The sequence below is a fragment of the Stenella coeruleoalba genome (assembly GCF_951394435.1).
Source record: "Stenella coeruleoalba genome assembly, chromosome: 16".
In the NCBI taxonomy this organism is placed as follows: domain Eukaryota; kingdom Metazoa; phylum Chordata; class Mammalia; order Artiodactyla; family Delphinidae; genus Stenella; species Stenella coeruleoalba.
This window is the reverse complement of record NC_137162.1, coordinates 23,627,374-23,644,731: the sequence shown is the minus strand read 5'-3', so window position 1 is coordinate 23,644,731 and position 17,358 is coordinate 23,627,374. Positions and strand designations below refer to the sequence as shown.

At 43.2% G+C, this 17,358-nt stretch overlaps 1 protein-coding gene across 9 annotated transcripts in view; it reads left to right on the top strand.

Moving 5' to 3' along the window:
- Positions 1–17,358, top strand: part of SORCS3 (sortilin related VPS10 domain containing receptor 3) — a 742,043-nt gene that overhangs the window by 708,000 nt on the left and 16,685 nt on the right. For all 9 annotated transcript variants that reach the window (XM_079900511.1, XM_079900512.1, XM_079900510.1 and 6 more), the window contains 4 exons: positions 309–480; positions 2,825–3,011; positions 8,241–8,374; positions 16,657–16,780. In XM_079900511.1, coding sequence (XP_079756637.1) covers positions 309–480; positions 2,825–3,011; positions 8,241–8,374; positions 16,657–16,780 — 617 coding nt within the window. The remainder of the gene's footprint in view (positions 1–308; positions 481–2,824; positions 3,012–8,240; positions 8,375–16,656; positions 16,781–17,358) is intronic.

Here is a 17,358-nt window from a genome sequence, read left to right as displayed (position 1 = left end):
CTGTATCATGTGTGAGTCAGACATTGATTTTTCTTGCCTGGTTTAGACACTGATGCGATCTGCGTTTCACCAGGTAGGATCGATAATAATGTTTAAGGAGCTGCTCTTTCTGAGATGGAGGGATAGCAGTTTCTCAGCGTTTGCTTAGCATCCTAAATGGCTGTTGTCTTTGGGACTCAGCCTTTAGATGCAGCTGTGCGGAATCTCTGTCTCGCTCTTGTTCTCCTGCACGCTCTGCCGTATGTGCGCATGCGAGGGTGCACACACTGGCACAAACCCCACCACTGACGATGGTCAATACCTCTCAGGTACCGGCGGATCGTGTCCAACAACTGCACAGACGGACTGAGGGAGAAGTACACCGCCAAGGCCCAGATATGCCCCGGAAAAGCCCCTCACGGCCTCCACGTGGTGACGACCGATGGGCGCCTGGTGGCAGAGCAGGGGCACAATGCGACCTTCATCATCCTCATGGAGGAGGTAGGGGAGACCCTCTTGCGTCTGTGAGGTCAGAACTCACAGGCAGGTCATTGCCCACTTCCAGATGGGAAGAGAAGATCACGTTTTCCCACCAGTCCTTGTAACAAAGTCAATGGTGAGAAGTGAAGACTCCTGGGAGAAGATGGAAGGGGTGAAAGAGGTCTTGGGATATTTAGGGACCCTGTTCCCTTCATTCCACAATACAGAAGTGGGGCCCCCTCGTCTCTGGGCAGGTGCAAATTTGAATATATTCTTTGAGGTATCCCTTTAAATTCTGCATCTTTGGAGGAATGTTTATTATCATTAGATTGTATACTGTAAACTTTGCCGGAAGAAGGAAATTCACATTTTTTCCTTTTTTTTTTTTTTTAAACCCTTAATCCCACAGATTAGAAAAGCCCACAAGGTTTTCAAAGGGTCTTGAAAGTATGAGTGTGAGGGTGGGGGGAAGTGATTCTAACCCTTTAAACTTATTTTTATAAAGAATGTCATATGAGTTGATTTTCCATCAGCTACCTGCTCCATTAGTTCACCTTTTAGGTCTTCTGCGATCTCGGCAGTAAAATCAGACTGCGTTCGTTCATTCCAGGGTAGAAATAGCTCTGCTGTATGCTTCTTGCTTCCTATATGAGTTGTTTCATCTGTTTCCAAACCAGGGAATTTTTCAAGCACTCCTTTCTGAGGTGCTGGGGCAAGAAAGCTTGCCTGATTTACAAAGCCATCTAAATTTAAATGCAAATTACTGTGTGCTCTTGAGAGTTTGGAAGGAGACCAAAGCAGGCCAGGAGTTTTTCCCCTAACTCTGAATACTTTAGAGACCTTTAAAGTCTGGCCCACACTGGACAGGACGGTGAGGGTTCCTTATCCCTGGCTGACAGATTCTTTAGGCTTCATCCACACTGGGTGCTTTAATTAAAGAAATTTAATATTCAGAGGAGGTCATTATCACATTCCCACTAGGGAGTTTCCAGGACCAGCTCTGTAAAAAACTTCTCTTGAATAGATGTGAAGAGCCATGATCTTATCCATTTGAATTGCCTTCAGTTCATTTCCCTTTAATTTATATTCATAAACTCAAGGGTAGTTGACATCGTGTGAGGGGCAAGGTAGCGCCTATTAATATTTTGATACCAACCAACTCACATCTGGGTTGCCACGGGGGAAGAGACAGAATGCACAGAATGTGATGAACGCACATTCACTGGGCAGATAATTCTAAAATGATGTATTTCTCTTTTTATTCCATCAACCATCTTTGTCAATAAGTAGAGAGACCCAACTCTTCTTTTTCATCCAGGATCCTTATCTTATGGTCAGGTTCAATTTAATTTATCCAGAGTGTTGGCCCAATACAGGGGGGAGAAGGACAAGAAAGGATGGGGTTCAATATCAGCCCTTAATCAGCTAAGGATCAACTTGGGATGGTAAGATGCACGCAACTGAACCACTGACATCACCTCCACAGGCAGCACCTGGGGGCTCTTAGCGTCTCAAGAGGCAGGAATATCTGTGAGCTGAGATGGTCAGAAAAGGCTTTAGGGAAGAGGGAGCTTAGGCAGGTTTAGGGAGACCCAAGGTCACCAGAGCACAGGTCTAGTTTCAGCTGGTATGCAGTATTCATCTGTAGAATGGAAATAATCATCCTATCTCACAGAGTTACTTTAAAGATGGTATTATATAATATGTGATTAGCATAATGCTTGGAACCTAATAATAAATTCTAAAAAATGGGACAATTATAGTTATAGCATTGAGAGTATTGAGGTGGTTGAGAGTATTGACACCAGGCTGCCTGGGTTCAAAACTTGGCTCTTCCAGTAGTGGCTGCAAAGACTTTGATCTAATTACTTAATTTATTTTTGTCCCCATTTTAGAAATGGGCCCAGTAATACTCTCTACTTTATAGAGTTGTGAGGGGATTAATTGCTTAGAACTGGAAGGAAACTTTATCAGTATTAGCTGTTACTACTACTACGATGATGAGGAGGACGACAATAATGATGGTGACACAGGAGAGAAATTATTGAACAATGTGTATGAGGGAGCCAGGGAAGCCCTTGGCTTCCCCAGTTCATAGCTTCACAGAGGCTCTACCTTATCCATAATTGGCGGTGTCAACCAAATCAGGCTGCCCCAAGCTTGGGCATACAGGGGCAATAGGTCCATGGTACCTGTCCATAGTGCCCAGTAGAGAGAGTCTGACGATTGTGTCCAGGGTGTTTCAGCCCTCTGGGAGAGATTAGGGCCTCAGAGGATGATGCTGAAGGCCCAGGACCAAGCATCAAATAGGAATCAGGCTGGACCATGTGAATGGGCCCAGGCCAACTGCTATTCCACCTTGCAGGGTGATCTCCAAAGGACAAACATCCAGCTGGACTTTGGGGATGGGATTGCAGTGTCCTATGCTAACTTCAGTCCCATCGAGGACGGCATCAAGCACGTGTACAAGAGTGCGGGGATCTTCCAGGTGACGGCCCATGCGGAGAACAACCTGGGCTCAGACACAGCTGTCCTCTTCCTGCACGTGGTTTGTAAGTAGCGTGAGCCATCGCCTCTCTTGCTTTCTTCCCAGTTGACAACTCCCTTTGTTCAGACTTCCCGGGATTCCAAGCTGAGCAAGATTTGGTGTGACTACTACCCCTAATGATGACCTCAATCAAAAGATTGAGATGTGGGCTTCCCTGGTGGCGCAGTGGTTGAGAGTCCGTCTGCCAATGCAGGGGACATGGGTCCGTGCCCCGGTCCGGGAGGATCCCACATGCAGCGGAGCGGCTGGGCCCGTGAGCCATGGCCACTGAGCCTGCGCGTCCGGAGCCTGTGCTCCGCAAGGGGAGAAGCCACAACAGTGAGAGGCCCGCGTACCGCAAAAAAAAAAAGGTCCCTGGCAAACAGTGACCTAGCTGGTCTCCTAGCATTCTGGTCACAATAGCAGCATAAGGACCAGCAGTGATGAGGGAAGTGCATGGAGAAAGACCTGGATTATACGTGTTATATCCTTAAAGACGCCACACTACATGACTGTGAGATAAATGATTTCTTCTCTGGGTCTTCTGAACTTCAGTTTCAAAATGCCTTAATTCTAACTGGCACCTTGTTTCACAGGGATCTTGTAACAATAAATAGGAAACACAGATAACACACCCAATCATTTACTAATTTATTCAATGAATATTTGTTGAGTTCTTAATATATGCAAGGCTTCTGCTAGGCACTGGGAGGCGACAATACAGAGATGGCCCTGCCCTTGCAGAGTTTACATTCTGGTGAGGGTGGGAAGGTACTGGGAGAAACGGGCCACCAATAGCCCCAGGGGTGATAACCACACCACACTGACAATAATAATTCTGTGTCAGAAGCAACAGGTCAGAAACCCAGGTGGGGGGTGTACAAGGTGTTTATGAGCCATGTTTAGAGCAAGGGAGAGCTGTGTTCGAATTCTGATCACATCCGTTTGTGAAATGTCTACTGTCAGTCAACTTTCTTAGTCTTTACAGACCCCTGTTTCCTCACCTTTAATACTTAGATTATAGCAAGGCCATGAGAATCAAATTGGATTATGTGTGTGTGTCAGGGGTCCCCAAGACATCCCCTCCCAGGTTCAGTTATTTGCTGGAAGGACTCATAAGATTCAGCATATAGTCATACTTCAGACTATAATTTATTACACTGAAAGGAGACACGTCGAGATCAGCAGAGGGAAAAGGCCAGGGGGACAGCATCTGGAGGAAACTAGGTGCAAACTTCCAAGAGTCCTCTCCCCATGGAGTCACATAAAACATGCATAATTCCTCCAGCAATGAGTTGTAGCAACACATATGAAGGGCTATGTACCAGAGAAGTTCACTGGGGACTCAGTGCCTGTGGCTTTTACTGGGGACTGCTCAAGTAGCCATCCTCTGCCTAGGGTATACCAAAATTCCAGACTCCCCGAGGAAAGCATTTTTTCAAAATAAACCCTATCATTGGTTAAAAAAAAAAAAAAAAAAATAGGCGGAGTGAACCAATCTCATCAGCTCACTGTTGGCTGGAAACACTCCCAGAGCCAAGTTCCCAGATGCCAGCAAAGGGCCAGTCTTGCCCACAGGTCTTTCTAAAGATGATGATCTCAGGTCAACATCAGTGTTGTTCTGCACAGTGTGCGAAACGCCACTTAGCACCCAGCCTGGCACATGCTGAGTGTCACCTGCTCTAGTAACTACTAAGTACCTCCCATTCACTTTCTACCTGACACTTCTGCCGCCTTTAAAAATGAAGACAAAGAAAAAACATTTTCTTTCCTCTATTCCAACGACCTGCCCCACCCATGTTCCTAATTCTGCCAAGAGTGGGCCTTGCCTGCCAGACACAGTGACCAATGTATTTCAGTGGCAAAAAAAAACACAAGAGCAGGGAACAGGTTTCTACTGTGGGTTACGTGCGTGAAGAAGGAAACGTCCCTTGAAACTTTTTTCGCGCTCATAATTTCCTCCAAATCAATCATGGCTGCGTTTACCAGACAGTTATTGTAGTGAAAACTGCTCTTGGCCTCATCTTGGGCCATTAGCTAACAAAGGTAGTTGTTAGCCACCCATGATAACCAATCTCGCACAGATTATTAGAGTTTTATCAGAAAGAGCTCTCTTTGACGGTGCGGGTTTTAGGAGTTTGCTGTGTTCCCTCCTGAATCCCTCAGCTCTCCTCTCCCCGATCCATGGTTTACCTGTAGATTGAAGTCTGGAGCTTCCGGCTCAGGTTCTTTGCCCTGAAAAGCTGTTTGATGTTGTTGCTTGAGATTCTATTTACCCAAATGTACTTGTCCTGAAGCTGGCGTATGTGTGGCCACGCTTGATGGTGTTCTAATTCGTGGAAGCCCCACCCCTTTTGTGTTTGGCATGAGTTTAGGGAGAAGGAGGTCTCATTTTATATTTTGGGGTATCAAAGTACCCAACAAGGTAAGCCCTGGTTGAGCTGAAGCCTCTGAGTGACCGAAAGCTGAGAAGCCTGTCTAGGGCCATGAGTCATAGCGACATCACTGAACTGTGGAAAAGCCCAGGGTTCCCATGAGCTGGCCAGGGGAATGGGCTCCATGCGTTTTGAGGGAGAGAGATAAGACAGCAGCGTTATCTAAAAATCAGTACAAATGAGCTTATTTACAGAACAGAAACAGACTCACAGACATAGAAAATAGACTTACGGTTACCGAAGGGGAAGAGGGTGAGGGATAAATTAGGAGCGTGGGATTAACAGATACACGCTACTGCATGTAAAACAAATAAGCAGCAAGGATTTATTGTGTAGCATGGGGAACTATATTCAATACCTTGTAATAACCTATAATAGAAAAGACTTGAAGAAAAGAATATTTATAGGGCTTCCCTGGTGGCGCGGTGGTTGAGAGTCCGCCTGCCGATGCAGGGGACACGGGTTCGTGCCCCGGTCCGGGAAGATCCCACGTGCCGTTGAGCGGCTGGGCCCGTGAGCCATGGCCGCTGAGCCTGCGCGTCCGGAGCCTGTGCTCCGCAGCGGGAGAGGCCACAGCAGTGAGACGCCCGTGTACCGCAAAAAGAAAAAAAAAAAGAATATTTATATATATGTATATGTGTATAACCGAATCACTTTGCTGTACACCTGGAACTAGCACAATATTGTAAATCAACTGTACCTCAATTAAAAAACAAAAAGAAGCATTGACTTTGAGCATAAAAGGGGCCCTTTTCCCAGCAGGAGAAGAATGAGGGATGTGAATCTGGGCACGAAGAACAACTCTGAGGTGTTAAAATAAGACCCAGATTCATGACCAGGCCAGGGTCCCCTTCCCATTACCTTATTCTCTTCCACAATGATCAATAACACACAAACAACAAAGAGAGATAAACCAGAAAAACTCCTAAGAATGAGTAAATATAGCAATGAAAAGTAGGTGATATTTTCTCACGCGTGTGTGTGTGTGTATGTGTGTGTGTGTGTGTGTTTATTCTCACCAACAGTCAAACCATACAAAAATAATTAAACAGATTTACTCATTGAAAATAATTAAACCTTCAGCCAAATGTGTATCTGAAGTGACAGGTTTGAAATTATTTGTTGAAAGAAATCTTGAGGGACCGTATGTCTGGGGTCAGGTGAGAGAGCAGTAGGCAAGGAATATTTTCACGCTGTAGATACACAGATTCACTTGCTGATTGTTCAGGAAAATATCATCTGGGAGGTGGCAAGCCAGTCTGGCTGATCTCCTCACCCGAACATCAGTCCCTGTCCAAACACCTTTTATCCCAATATAAATTTACTTACGACATAGGAGGTACCCGGTGAGACTCAGAACGCTCACTCTCTCAAGAGGGACTTCTACACAGTGATACACAGTAACAGTGATGATGTGGTGGGAGTGGTAGTGGTGGTGGTGGAAACAGTGTCAGCACACAATTAATTATATGATACCTTTAACATCCACACATCACTTTCATATGTTCTTATTACTGTAAGGAAGGCAGGGCACAGCATAACAGTCTGTGTAGACTCAAGGTTCTGTAAGATAGAGGAAAAGGTCATACATCTAAAATTAAACAGGAGGAGAAGTGAAAAGTATCCATCTGTTTTCTTCCCTTTAAACTGAGCTGTCTCCAAAATAACCCAAGACATCAATAGTGAAGGCTGGGTGGCCTGGAAAATGTCCCACCCATGAGAAGAACTCAAGGCGCCCAGGCTAAAGAGCTGGCCTGCCACAGCTGTGACCTTTAGTCACTTTAGCTCATCGACACCATCATGGTGGAGACCAGGGAAATGTGCTCTGACTTAGTGTGGACAGATAATTAGAAGATTTTCATTGGATTTGGCTAAGTAGGAAGGATATAAGGAAGGGAAGAAAGGCAGGAAAGGAAGTAGGTAGGAAAAAAAGAAAACAAAAAGGAAAAAGAAAGGGGTAAGGGTGGGGGAGAAAATCCCACAGAGTTAAAAAATAACCGATCTAACCCACAAAGGCAATGCTGATACACTAACGTTTTCCAACAGCGTTTTCCTCTTCTCACGTTATTTTGGAAATGAATTAAATTAAAATCCTCACTTAGTATGCACAGGGTGGGTTCCAATCTACTCTGTTACTTGCTAGTTTAGAACCTGAGACTGCTTACATCAGTTTTCTGAGGAAGAAAAAAAATACAAGCTTGGTCGCCTTTAGGCAAGCAGCTTTTTAAATTATTTGGGAACCTGACACTTATTTCTCCTTCAATTTAGGGAGATGGGCTCTTTCCTTTCTATAAAACAGCCTTGCGAGCCTCTGAACGATACCCACTGAGTGTTGCAGGTGACAGGCACAATGGCCGATTGTTGAACAAGATGGGGCCAATTAACAATTGAGGATAATGGCGGAGCCCTCCCTACAATGCACTGACCCCCAATCACAATACAGGCTACTCGGCAGAAACGCAAGAGACCACGCTTTATCTTCCTATTTATTGACTAGGTGTCCAGTAAACTAGCTTTGTCCTTGGACTGGAGGTTCATAAGCATTCGAGGTTGGGCTCATCGGATGGAAATTAAATTCAGATGGCACTGAAAAAAAATCTGAATCCCGATTTGAGTTCCCTATTATACGTGGTACTTCATTTCAAGTACACACACACACACACACACACACACACACACACTTCTCAACATCTGTGAGTTTGCAATCCTTGTTTTATTATAGGTGATGGTAACAGAGGTTACGATTAAGAATCTGGGAGTGTGATTGTTTGTTTATTCCAGGAATAGAAACACTGACATTGTTCTCCTTGTTCCCTTAGGTCCCGTGGAGCACGTTCATCTCCGAGTTCCATTTGTTGCCGTAAGAAACAAGGAGGTCAACATCAGTGCCGTTGTGTGGCCCAGCCAGCTGGGGACCCTGACCTATTTCTGGTGGTTCGGCAATAGTACAAAGGTTTGGCCCTTTCTGACTGGTGTGTGCTTAGGTCTATACTGAATGTTCCCGTGTTCTAACTTCTGTGTTGATGTTGGGTGGGGGGGGTGCAGAGGGGGGATGTGGGCAGTAGGGGGTACTTAAATGAAGCTATGAATCCACGTAATTGAATATGACATACCCTCCTACAGCAAGTTCGTTGTTACAATAGGGAGAGTTCAAATAATCCTAAGGAAGGAAGGGTACTTGGAGAATCTGTACAAACCTGGTTGTTCTTGCCCCTCTAACCAATATTTCTAATATTGATGTTGTTCCATTTTGTTCTAATCCCGGCCTTTCTACTCACCTGCTGCATAATATCAAGGAAGTCATTTAGCATCTCTGAAATTAAGCGACACCATCTGTGAAACACGAATTAGATATCTAAATGCAGGGCAGCGAAAGCCGAATGGGATCATAATGTACGTAAAGCATCTTTAGCAAGACCTGCTAGGTGTTCTGTTAGGGCCAGGTACTGACGTTCTTCCTCTTAGGCATGGTACTGATGTTGCCAAGTCTCAAAGAAAGGGACTTCAGGGCCAAACTCTGGACTTTGCAGATACTCCCTACTCCTGGCAACTGGTGATGACGAAGCTTTTTCAAGGATAACCACACTCGTACGACAGAAGCTGAGAGCAGTGTGGCTGAGGGTTCCTCAGCTTAAGGGCTGCATGGTTTTCGCTCTTCCTGTTTTTGTCTTTGCATTTTCTCTAGTCATTCTTGATGTGATTGGTACTGCTCATCTTAGACCTTTACTTTAAAAAAAAAATTTATGAAAGATATATCAGACTCAGAAATGCTGGATATCTAAAGAAAGGGGAAATAAATATTCAGTTGCTGGTGTAGTAATTCCTTTTAAAAAGGAATGGAACAGTGCCAGTTTTGTTTGTTTGTTATGAGATGACCGAAGAGAACTTCAGCTTTTGCATGGTGAGAGTGGGAGATGATTCATCCCTGCTCTTATTTTAAATTAAAAAAAACATTTTATTGAAGTATAGTTGGTTTACAATGTTGTTAATCCTGCTCTTTTCCAGGGTGGTAGCGTGATGTGGTTGAGAGAATACGGACCTTGGGGTCAGAGAGACAAGGGTTAGGTTTCTAGCGCTGCTACATGTTTATTATGTGAGCTTAATCGAGTGATCTGACCTAAAATTTAATTCACTCAACAGCAAACTGGAGGGAATAATGCCTGCATCATCTCGATTTCTGTGAAAACTAAGTAAGATACTGTGTATGTCCCTGGCACAGACTAGTTTACTCACTACATGGATGCTTTCTATTTCGGTGTAAAAACTGACTGTTAGGATGGTTTGATAAAAGACTGAATTAGATTTATGGACCCAAGGGACAATTTCCTGTTTGCATCATTTGTGCTGTATACTTTCAAGTTCTTAGTATAGACTATGATGCTTTTGCATTTCTGGTGTTATTATTCACCAAGACAATAGGTAGGAGGTTAGTTAATGAGATTCCCCATTTAGTATATTAGAGAAGTGAAGCTCCCTGTGTGAGATGAGCATCCTAAGGTCAAACAGCTGTTTAGCTGTCGAGCCAGACCTAAACCCAGGTCTCCTAATTCCCATCTACCATGTACCCCCCAGCCCCAGGATGCTTTCTCTGCATCACCCTGTTTGGAGATCACAGACCCTAAAATTCTGCTTTAAACACCAGCAGACATACATGGTGAAAGAAAAAGAGAAAATCTTCTAGGAGGAGAACATCAGAGAAGGATTTTAAGTTCATTTCACCTCTGAGGATGTGAGGTTTGGGCTGTCCAGCCAGGGAGTTCTTTTCTGTTAGTGTTTGTTCACCTGTTGATCTTTACTGGGAGACAACTGTGTGTAGGGAGGGCAGTTCTTGGCCATCATGAACCCAATGAACTCAACAGACCACAAGGAACCAAAGATACTGTTTCTCTATAGCACCATTTTTTTCTTTGGGTCTTTATTCTAAGGCCTGAAATACCAGACAGTGTCTAATAAATATTCGATCAACAGAGAAGTGGACAAAGGGATTGGAGAGCCTAGTTTCTGTTTCTCTAACAATTATCTGTTAGTCTGAACGAATCACCTGATCTGAAGCTCAGTGTTGTTTTCTCTAAATCAAGGATACTAATATCTAATCCATGGTCATCATTGAGTTATTATTTGAAGTATCTTTCTATCATCTATCTATCTATCTAATCTGTATTATGAGAGGGAAATTTTAAAATTGCAGAATGGCATTATGGTTTTAGTTTTTTAATTGAGGATGACCTGAAGTACTTCTTAGGTTAGGAATTTCCATCTATAACCTTGAGCATAACGTGCTGTACAAATACCCAAGATCTCAAAGGTCTTACTAGTTGGTTTTTTCTTCCCAAAAAGCCAAGAGAATGATAGTACATTAGAGGCATTGGAACAGAGTGGTTTTGAAATGAGACAAACCTGGGTTGGGGTCCAGACTCAGATTCTCCTTGCTGCATGCCTTTTGTCAAATCAGGTAATTTCTCTGTGCCTTAGTTTTGTTCATTGTGATGTCAGAATAAGACTGGTAGCTACTACACTCTAATATTGCTCTGAGGATTAAGTAAAGAATGACATTTAAGTGCTTAGAACACATCCAGTCACTGTCGTGCTCATCCTTTGCATCAATGGCATCTACATCTCAGTGGCAAATCTGACCTGGTTCTAGAGATTTCTCTCCCACCTTCAAGCATGGTTATTCCATCCGTTTAAAAGAGTTACATCTTCAGTGCTTTTGCAAGCACCATGACAGAAACACATCAGTGTGGCCACAGTGCCCAGAAATTGATGTAGTGAGCATTGTATTTTCCTGGCAAATGAATGAGTGTCTTTGGGTGTCTTGGTGAGTGCTCTGAGTGTCGAGCTATGTGGTTACCTGTGATGAACAAACCGATCTGTAAAAGGAGCTAAGACTAATTTTGAGCATTTCTTTCTAGCATTGGCCTTGCACTAGGCTCTTCATATATATTATTTAATCATCAGAACATCACTGATGGAGAAATGATCCCCTGTGTATGCGTTTGTGTGTGTCTGTTTCTATGTTGTGACCAGGTGAATTGGACTGGACAGGTTGCCCAGGTGGTTGAATTAAATCAACCTCCCAATAAGAATCAGTTGACTCCCCACAAACCTTTATAGCCAACCCTCTGCTTGGTGCCCTTAGGAACAGAAGAGCACTTACAATCTTGTCTCTATCTTCAAGGAGATTACAATCCTGATGAGAAGGCAAGATGAACACACACACACAATGATCGGTGAGCAAGTGTGATGATGTACGAATAAAGAGAAGAGAGCAAGCATTCCTGAAATCCAACCATAGGCCCATATACCTACAGGTCTATCAGCGGGAGATGCTAAATTGTATCAGTAGCTCCGTGGATCTTTCTCGAGAACCTGCATTTTGTGCTGAATCTTATGAGGAACACAAAGCAGTATAAATTCCATTTGTTGCCCTTAAGAAACGATCTATTCAAGAAGATGAGGTTAACATCCCAAAATAGATACTGTACGGAATGGTAATAGGAATGTAACATTACTGGCCCAGCCAGGCAGCCTAGGGGGGGATGGATGCCGGGCTTCTTGGTCTTGGAGCAAGTTGTGTATGAAGTTGGTCCTAAGCTGGCATTGAAGGAGTGATAGAGTTGAGGCCAGAGAGGAGGGGAAGGGATGTGTGCCCACTGGTCAGGCTTTGGGCCTATTTGTGTTCTCTGTAGACAGACACTATGAAAGAGGGATTCATTTGGGGAGAAATTGCATAAAAAACTAAAACTGGGGAGGATAGATGACAAATGGCTTTGAATGACATAACCGGATGTGTTTTAGTTTGTCATAGAAACTTAGATTTAGGATAGGCTAGTGGAAGATAGAACCAGATTCATGGACAGTGATATTTTCAACAATGAGATACTTTTGAAGAGTTTTTACAGGTGTGTGTGTGTGTGTGTGTGTGTGTGTGTGTGTGTGTGTGTGTGTGTGTGTGTGTGTGTGTGTGTGTGTGTGTGTGTGTGTGTGTGTGTCTTTGAGGGAATTTTTTTTCCCCAAAACTATAAATTTTCAAAATACTCCCATAGTCATGACACATATTTAGGTACTATTTATTTATTTTTGGTCTTTTTATGTATTTTAGACTTTTCTCTCATGTAGTTCTCATCATAGCATATCCACAATTATGTATCTTGCCTTCTCCACTTCATAAAGTAAAGCACTTTCCACATATGTAATCTTCTGAAGGTTTTAAGTGAGCCAAGTGTAGTGATTACATAGTCTGTCCAGTTTAGGAATGGAAGGTTTTATCAAGGTGTACATTTAAATTGTGGGGATTTTATAATATTCGATATTAACTTGACTTGCTATGTATTGGGAATCTGGTGTAGGCTGCATCCAGACATTTCCCTGAAGCTCCCTGATCCATTAGTCACATGGGAATCTCCTAACTAGTTACTCAGAGCTTCATTGATGGCTTGCTGGGCTTCGTGGATACTACATGACCTGTTGCACATGAGGGATCCTCTGTGGGCAGGGATGCAGCCTGCAGCCTAGGCAGGACGTGAGCCTTGCTGTGGGCTGGCCCTGCAGCTTGGACAAAACACGGAGAAGTCAATCGGCCGCCTGTTGGATCTGTGGGGCTCTAACAGGCCAATTTGCTGGGATTAACAGAGTTCTGGCTTAATAAATGTGTCTGCTTGCCTAGTAGAGTTAGTAAATGAACCTTAAAACACTTGATTTAATTTAGTGTTGTGCCCTAGACATGGGTGGCCAGTGAAGAACTCAAGAATCCCGTGGAGTGTTCCAGCTTTACAAGGAAGGTGAAATCAGCCATGATGTCACAACAGCTGATGAAAAACAAAAGCAATTTGGAAAACAGAATTAGCTTCTGCCATTTCCCTAGGGTAGAAGCCTGGGGCCTGTTACCTGGGGGCCAGGTGTTCACATTCAACAGTTTGTTTGCTGTGGCTCAGAGCCCCGACTGGCTGGTGGGATGGCGTGCTCCCTCCCACCTCAGATGGCATTCCCTTGTCCTGCAGACGTGCATCCTTGTTTGGTTCCTGGATCTTCTAGGAAAGCAGCCAGATAGAGAGGAGACCAAATCTGCTGGGACAGGAGGAATTCCACTCCTCTCAGAAAGAGATATCATTGTCTGGGACAGCACCATCACCCAAGCCTAAGATAAGACGAGTGTGCAGAGAAAGGGGAGCAGGGGCCATGTAGACCCCTGAAAGCTGAAGAAGATGACGTGATAGTCGTGCAGATTCCCTGAAGAGACAACCATTAGTGGAGAAAAGTATCCTGGGGCTGAGAGCTGGGAAGAGATTAGAGATAGCTGAGGGCAGTAACCAAAATGGAAGGACAATGTGATACAGTTACGGGCAGAGCAATTCATGGGATCAAACAAACAAACAAACAGAAAAACATCACATCAGTTATTGCTTTTTTGTTTTGTTTCTCTCCCAACATTTTATTATTAAAAACTTCAAACACAAACTAAAGTTGAAGTGAACATTCACACACCCACCCTCTGTATTCCATCATTAACATCTACTGTGCTTGTTTTATCATGTCTGTTTATCTGTCCATCCCTCTGTTCAGCCATCAACCATCTTAAATTTTGATTTATTTCAGACACTTACATGCCTTGTCCTAAATGCTTTAGGTGGCAAATCATTAGCTAGAGTCCTTTATTTGTTTATACTTTTTCCCCGGGGGGTATGAAATGTATCAACAGTGAAATGTACAGATCTGAAGTGTGTAGCTCCTGAGTTCTAACAAAGGCAAATACCTGTAATCCAAACTCCTATCAAGATATATAGTATTAGCATCACTCCCAAAAGTTCTCTCATGCCCCTGGTCAATTCCCACCCCAACCCCCAGAACCAGTCCCTATTTTTTTCGTCATGAATTAGATTTGCCTTTTCTAGAACTTCTTTTAATGTAATCATACCACGTTAATTCTTTCATATAAGGCTTCTTTCATTTCTTATGGTTTGGGGACTTATCCATACTGTTGTATATATCAATATTTGTTCTTTTCTGTTCATTATATGCATATACTATGACTTGTTTATTCATTTTCCTATTGATAAATTCTCCTAGGTTCTTTTCAGTTTTTGGTTAGTATGAATGTACTGCTATAAACATGTTCTTTTCTTTGTGGATATTTTCTTTTATCTTGACTAAATCCCCAGGACTTCAATTGCTAAGTCATAAATATAAAATGTTACAACTACTTTGGAAAAAATTATCACAATTTCTTGTAAAACAACGTTTTCCTACATCGTTGCACCATTGTACCTCCCACCAAAAATGGATGAGAGTTCCAGTGGCTCCACATCCTCAATAATATTTGATATTATTATTTTTAAAGAAAATTTAGCCATTGTGTTTGGTATATCGAGGTATCTCATTTTCCTTCCAAAGAATATGACCTAGGTACTGAAGCAGTTGAAGGTATTCTGACAGGTAAGTCATAATGAGTTGACTAGTAGGAACTAGAAAATTTGCCAAAAGCCATTCATCAGTCCTATGTGTTCTGATTCCTGAATGAGTCCTCACAACTTCTAACCCAAACTTTTAATTTAAAAGATAAAGACCTAAGGCACACAGTGGGGACAAATTTTGCCCAAGGTAATTCATTAAAATAGTAACAGAGCCAGAGTATCAAGTCTCTGTTCTTGTTACACTAAAGGTGGTAACTCAGGGCACACATTCTTCCTTTATTCCATGTCAGTGGCTGACATTGCCATGCGGAGCCCAACTTAACTTCAGCTTCCTTCTCAACACAGGACACTAAACAGCCACTTTTGGCCCATGGGAGTTGATTTTCATCACAGAACCTACTTGTACCTCATTTGTTGTTTAATTAATAAGGCCACACCCTTGTGCATATCATCACAGAGCCATAAGTACGGAGAAGCATGCTTGGGCTCTGGGGTTTACCCTTAGTTAAGATAAAGAGTGTAACTCTTTCAGTACTCACTTCTTTCTTTCATTTAGCAAGCAGAGAAGAAAGGGTGTCAGAAAGCTTAGGGCGATATCTCTAATCCTGTCCAACTCCAGCCATCAGCCTGGTCATAAAATAGAGCAATAGAATATTAAAGCCAAGGAATCAAATGATTGTTTCAGAGGCCCAGTTGAAAATTCTGAGCTAAAGAGGAATTTCAGTTTTGCAGGAGGGACGCTGTCTGAAAGCTGCCTGTCTGAGCCTCTGCAGGGTCCAGGTGCACGGGTGTGCTGTGTGAACACTGGCCGATACCCACATTTTAAAGGGGAAACTCTACACATCCCCAACTGGCTACATCATTACTCTATCCTACTGTCGTCCTAACACACAGAGAGGAGAGGGGTCTGCTCATCTGCACTTGTGACATCTCTTCACGAGCTGCCTTAGAGAAGCCTCCTACTAATATGTCTTACCTTGCAAACACCAGATAACTCGAGAGGGCACTGGCTTCAAGATAATCACTGAATAATGACTCTTCAGTCGCAGAATCTGCATTCTCTTCTCTCCAGTAAGCACCTGCTTCTATCAAGATCCTAATTCCCAAGAAAAAAAATATGCTTATTCTCTTTCTTTATCCTTGACAAGTCCCTGTCTGTCATGATCAAGGAAAGAAAACAGAAAGGGAAAAAAGCTTAAAAAGTGAGCACAGATATGCATGTTTATATGTTTTCCAACTTATTTAAATTGTTAGAAATGCCTTGCAATGGAAAACACAGATATGACCAAACAAAATGTCAATAATATGACCATACATCCAAGTTATATACGGATTCTGCTAGATGTAAGACAATTTGCCAAGGGTGGTTGATACAGAAATAAATAAGATGTGGTCGCTTCTCTGAAAAATCTTACAGCCCGATGGAATATAGGATGAAAATATAAGTGACACGGAATATGAGAGGAAAAGAGAAAAGTGATCGCCTATGCCCAGAGTCACTGGGAATAGATTACAAAAGATGCTTCTCCTTTGCCCCAGGAGAAGGAGTAGAATGACGTGCAAAATCCAGGGTGCCCAGTCTTATCTTCATCTCTCAGAATTAACATTTTACAGTGCTTTTCAAGTATATTAATGCCCTTCCTGGATACTGGATATACAATCACAGTTTCAGAAAGCTGTGCATTTTTTTTTCCTTTTTCAAGTTAGGATCCCTTGGGGATATGCAAATGCTATGCCGATTGGTGACAGTCTGAGATTTACAGGAAAGGAGGGAATCGGATATCCCATAAAGGACTAAATAAGTGTTCCTGCTTCTCTCTTTTAGCCCCTCATCACCTTGGACAGCAGCATTTCCTTCACATTCCTAGCAGAGGGAACCAACACCATCACTGTCCAGGTGGCTGCTGGGAATGCCCTCATCCAGGACACAAAAGATATCGCAGTTCACGGTAAGCCCCGTGATGCCCCTTCCTGCCCAGCCAATCCCCTCCATACACCATAGCAGCAATCGCTGACTGCTTTGGAAATGCCCCAGGGCATAGGAAAATTAGGTAGGTCCACAAAAGGTATCCAAACCTACTTCTTACCTTGTTCTTGAATAGATACGGAGGTTGTTAGAGAAGCAGATCACGGACAGGCATTTCTTGTCTTCTGTGATGTGTCTGCATCAAAACCTGATGTATCATAAGTTGAAGGAATGCTGACCTGGAAAGACTGTCATAGAAGCATCTAGATCTGATGACCTGCCAAGGTATCTCTCACACACATGTGGCATCCATTCTTTGTTAGGATGGGGACCAGTGATTTCAAAAGCTGGAGGAGACATGGTCCCTGCTCTTGAAGAACTCACAGCTTAGGTACTGGGATGAACTCCACATAACTGCTATGTTTTCTTTGTTGTTTGAGATTCTGATCTTTGGCTGCAAAGGCTGAGACTAAGGCTGAGAATAGAAAGACACAGCAAGGCGGGAAAGTGGTAAATAGGGCCACCGTTCTGTTCTCAGTCCTGGAGAACCACTCTTAATTA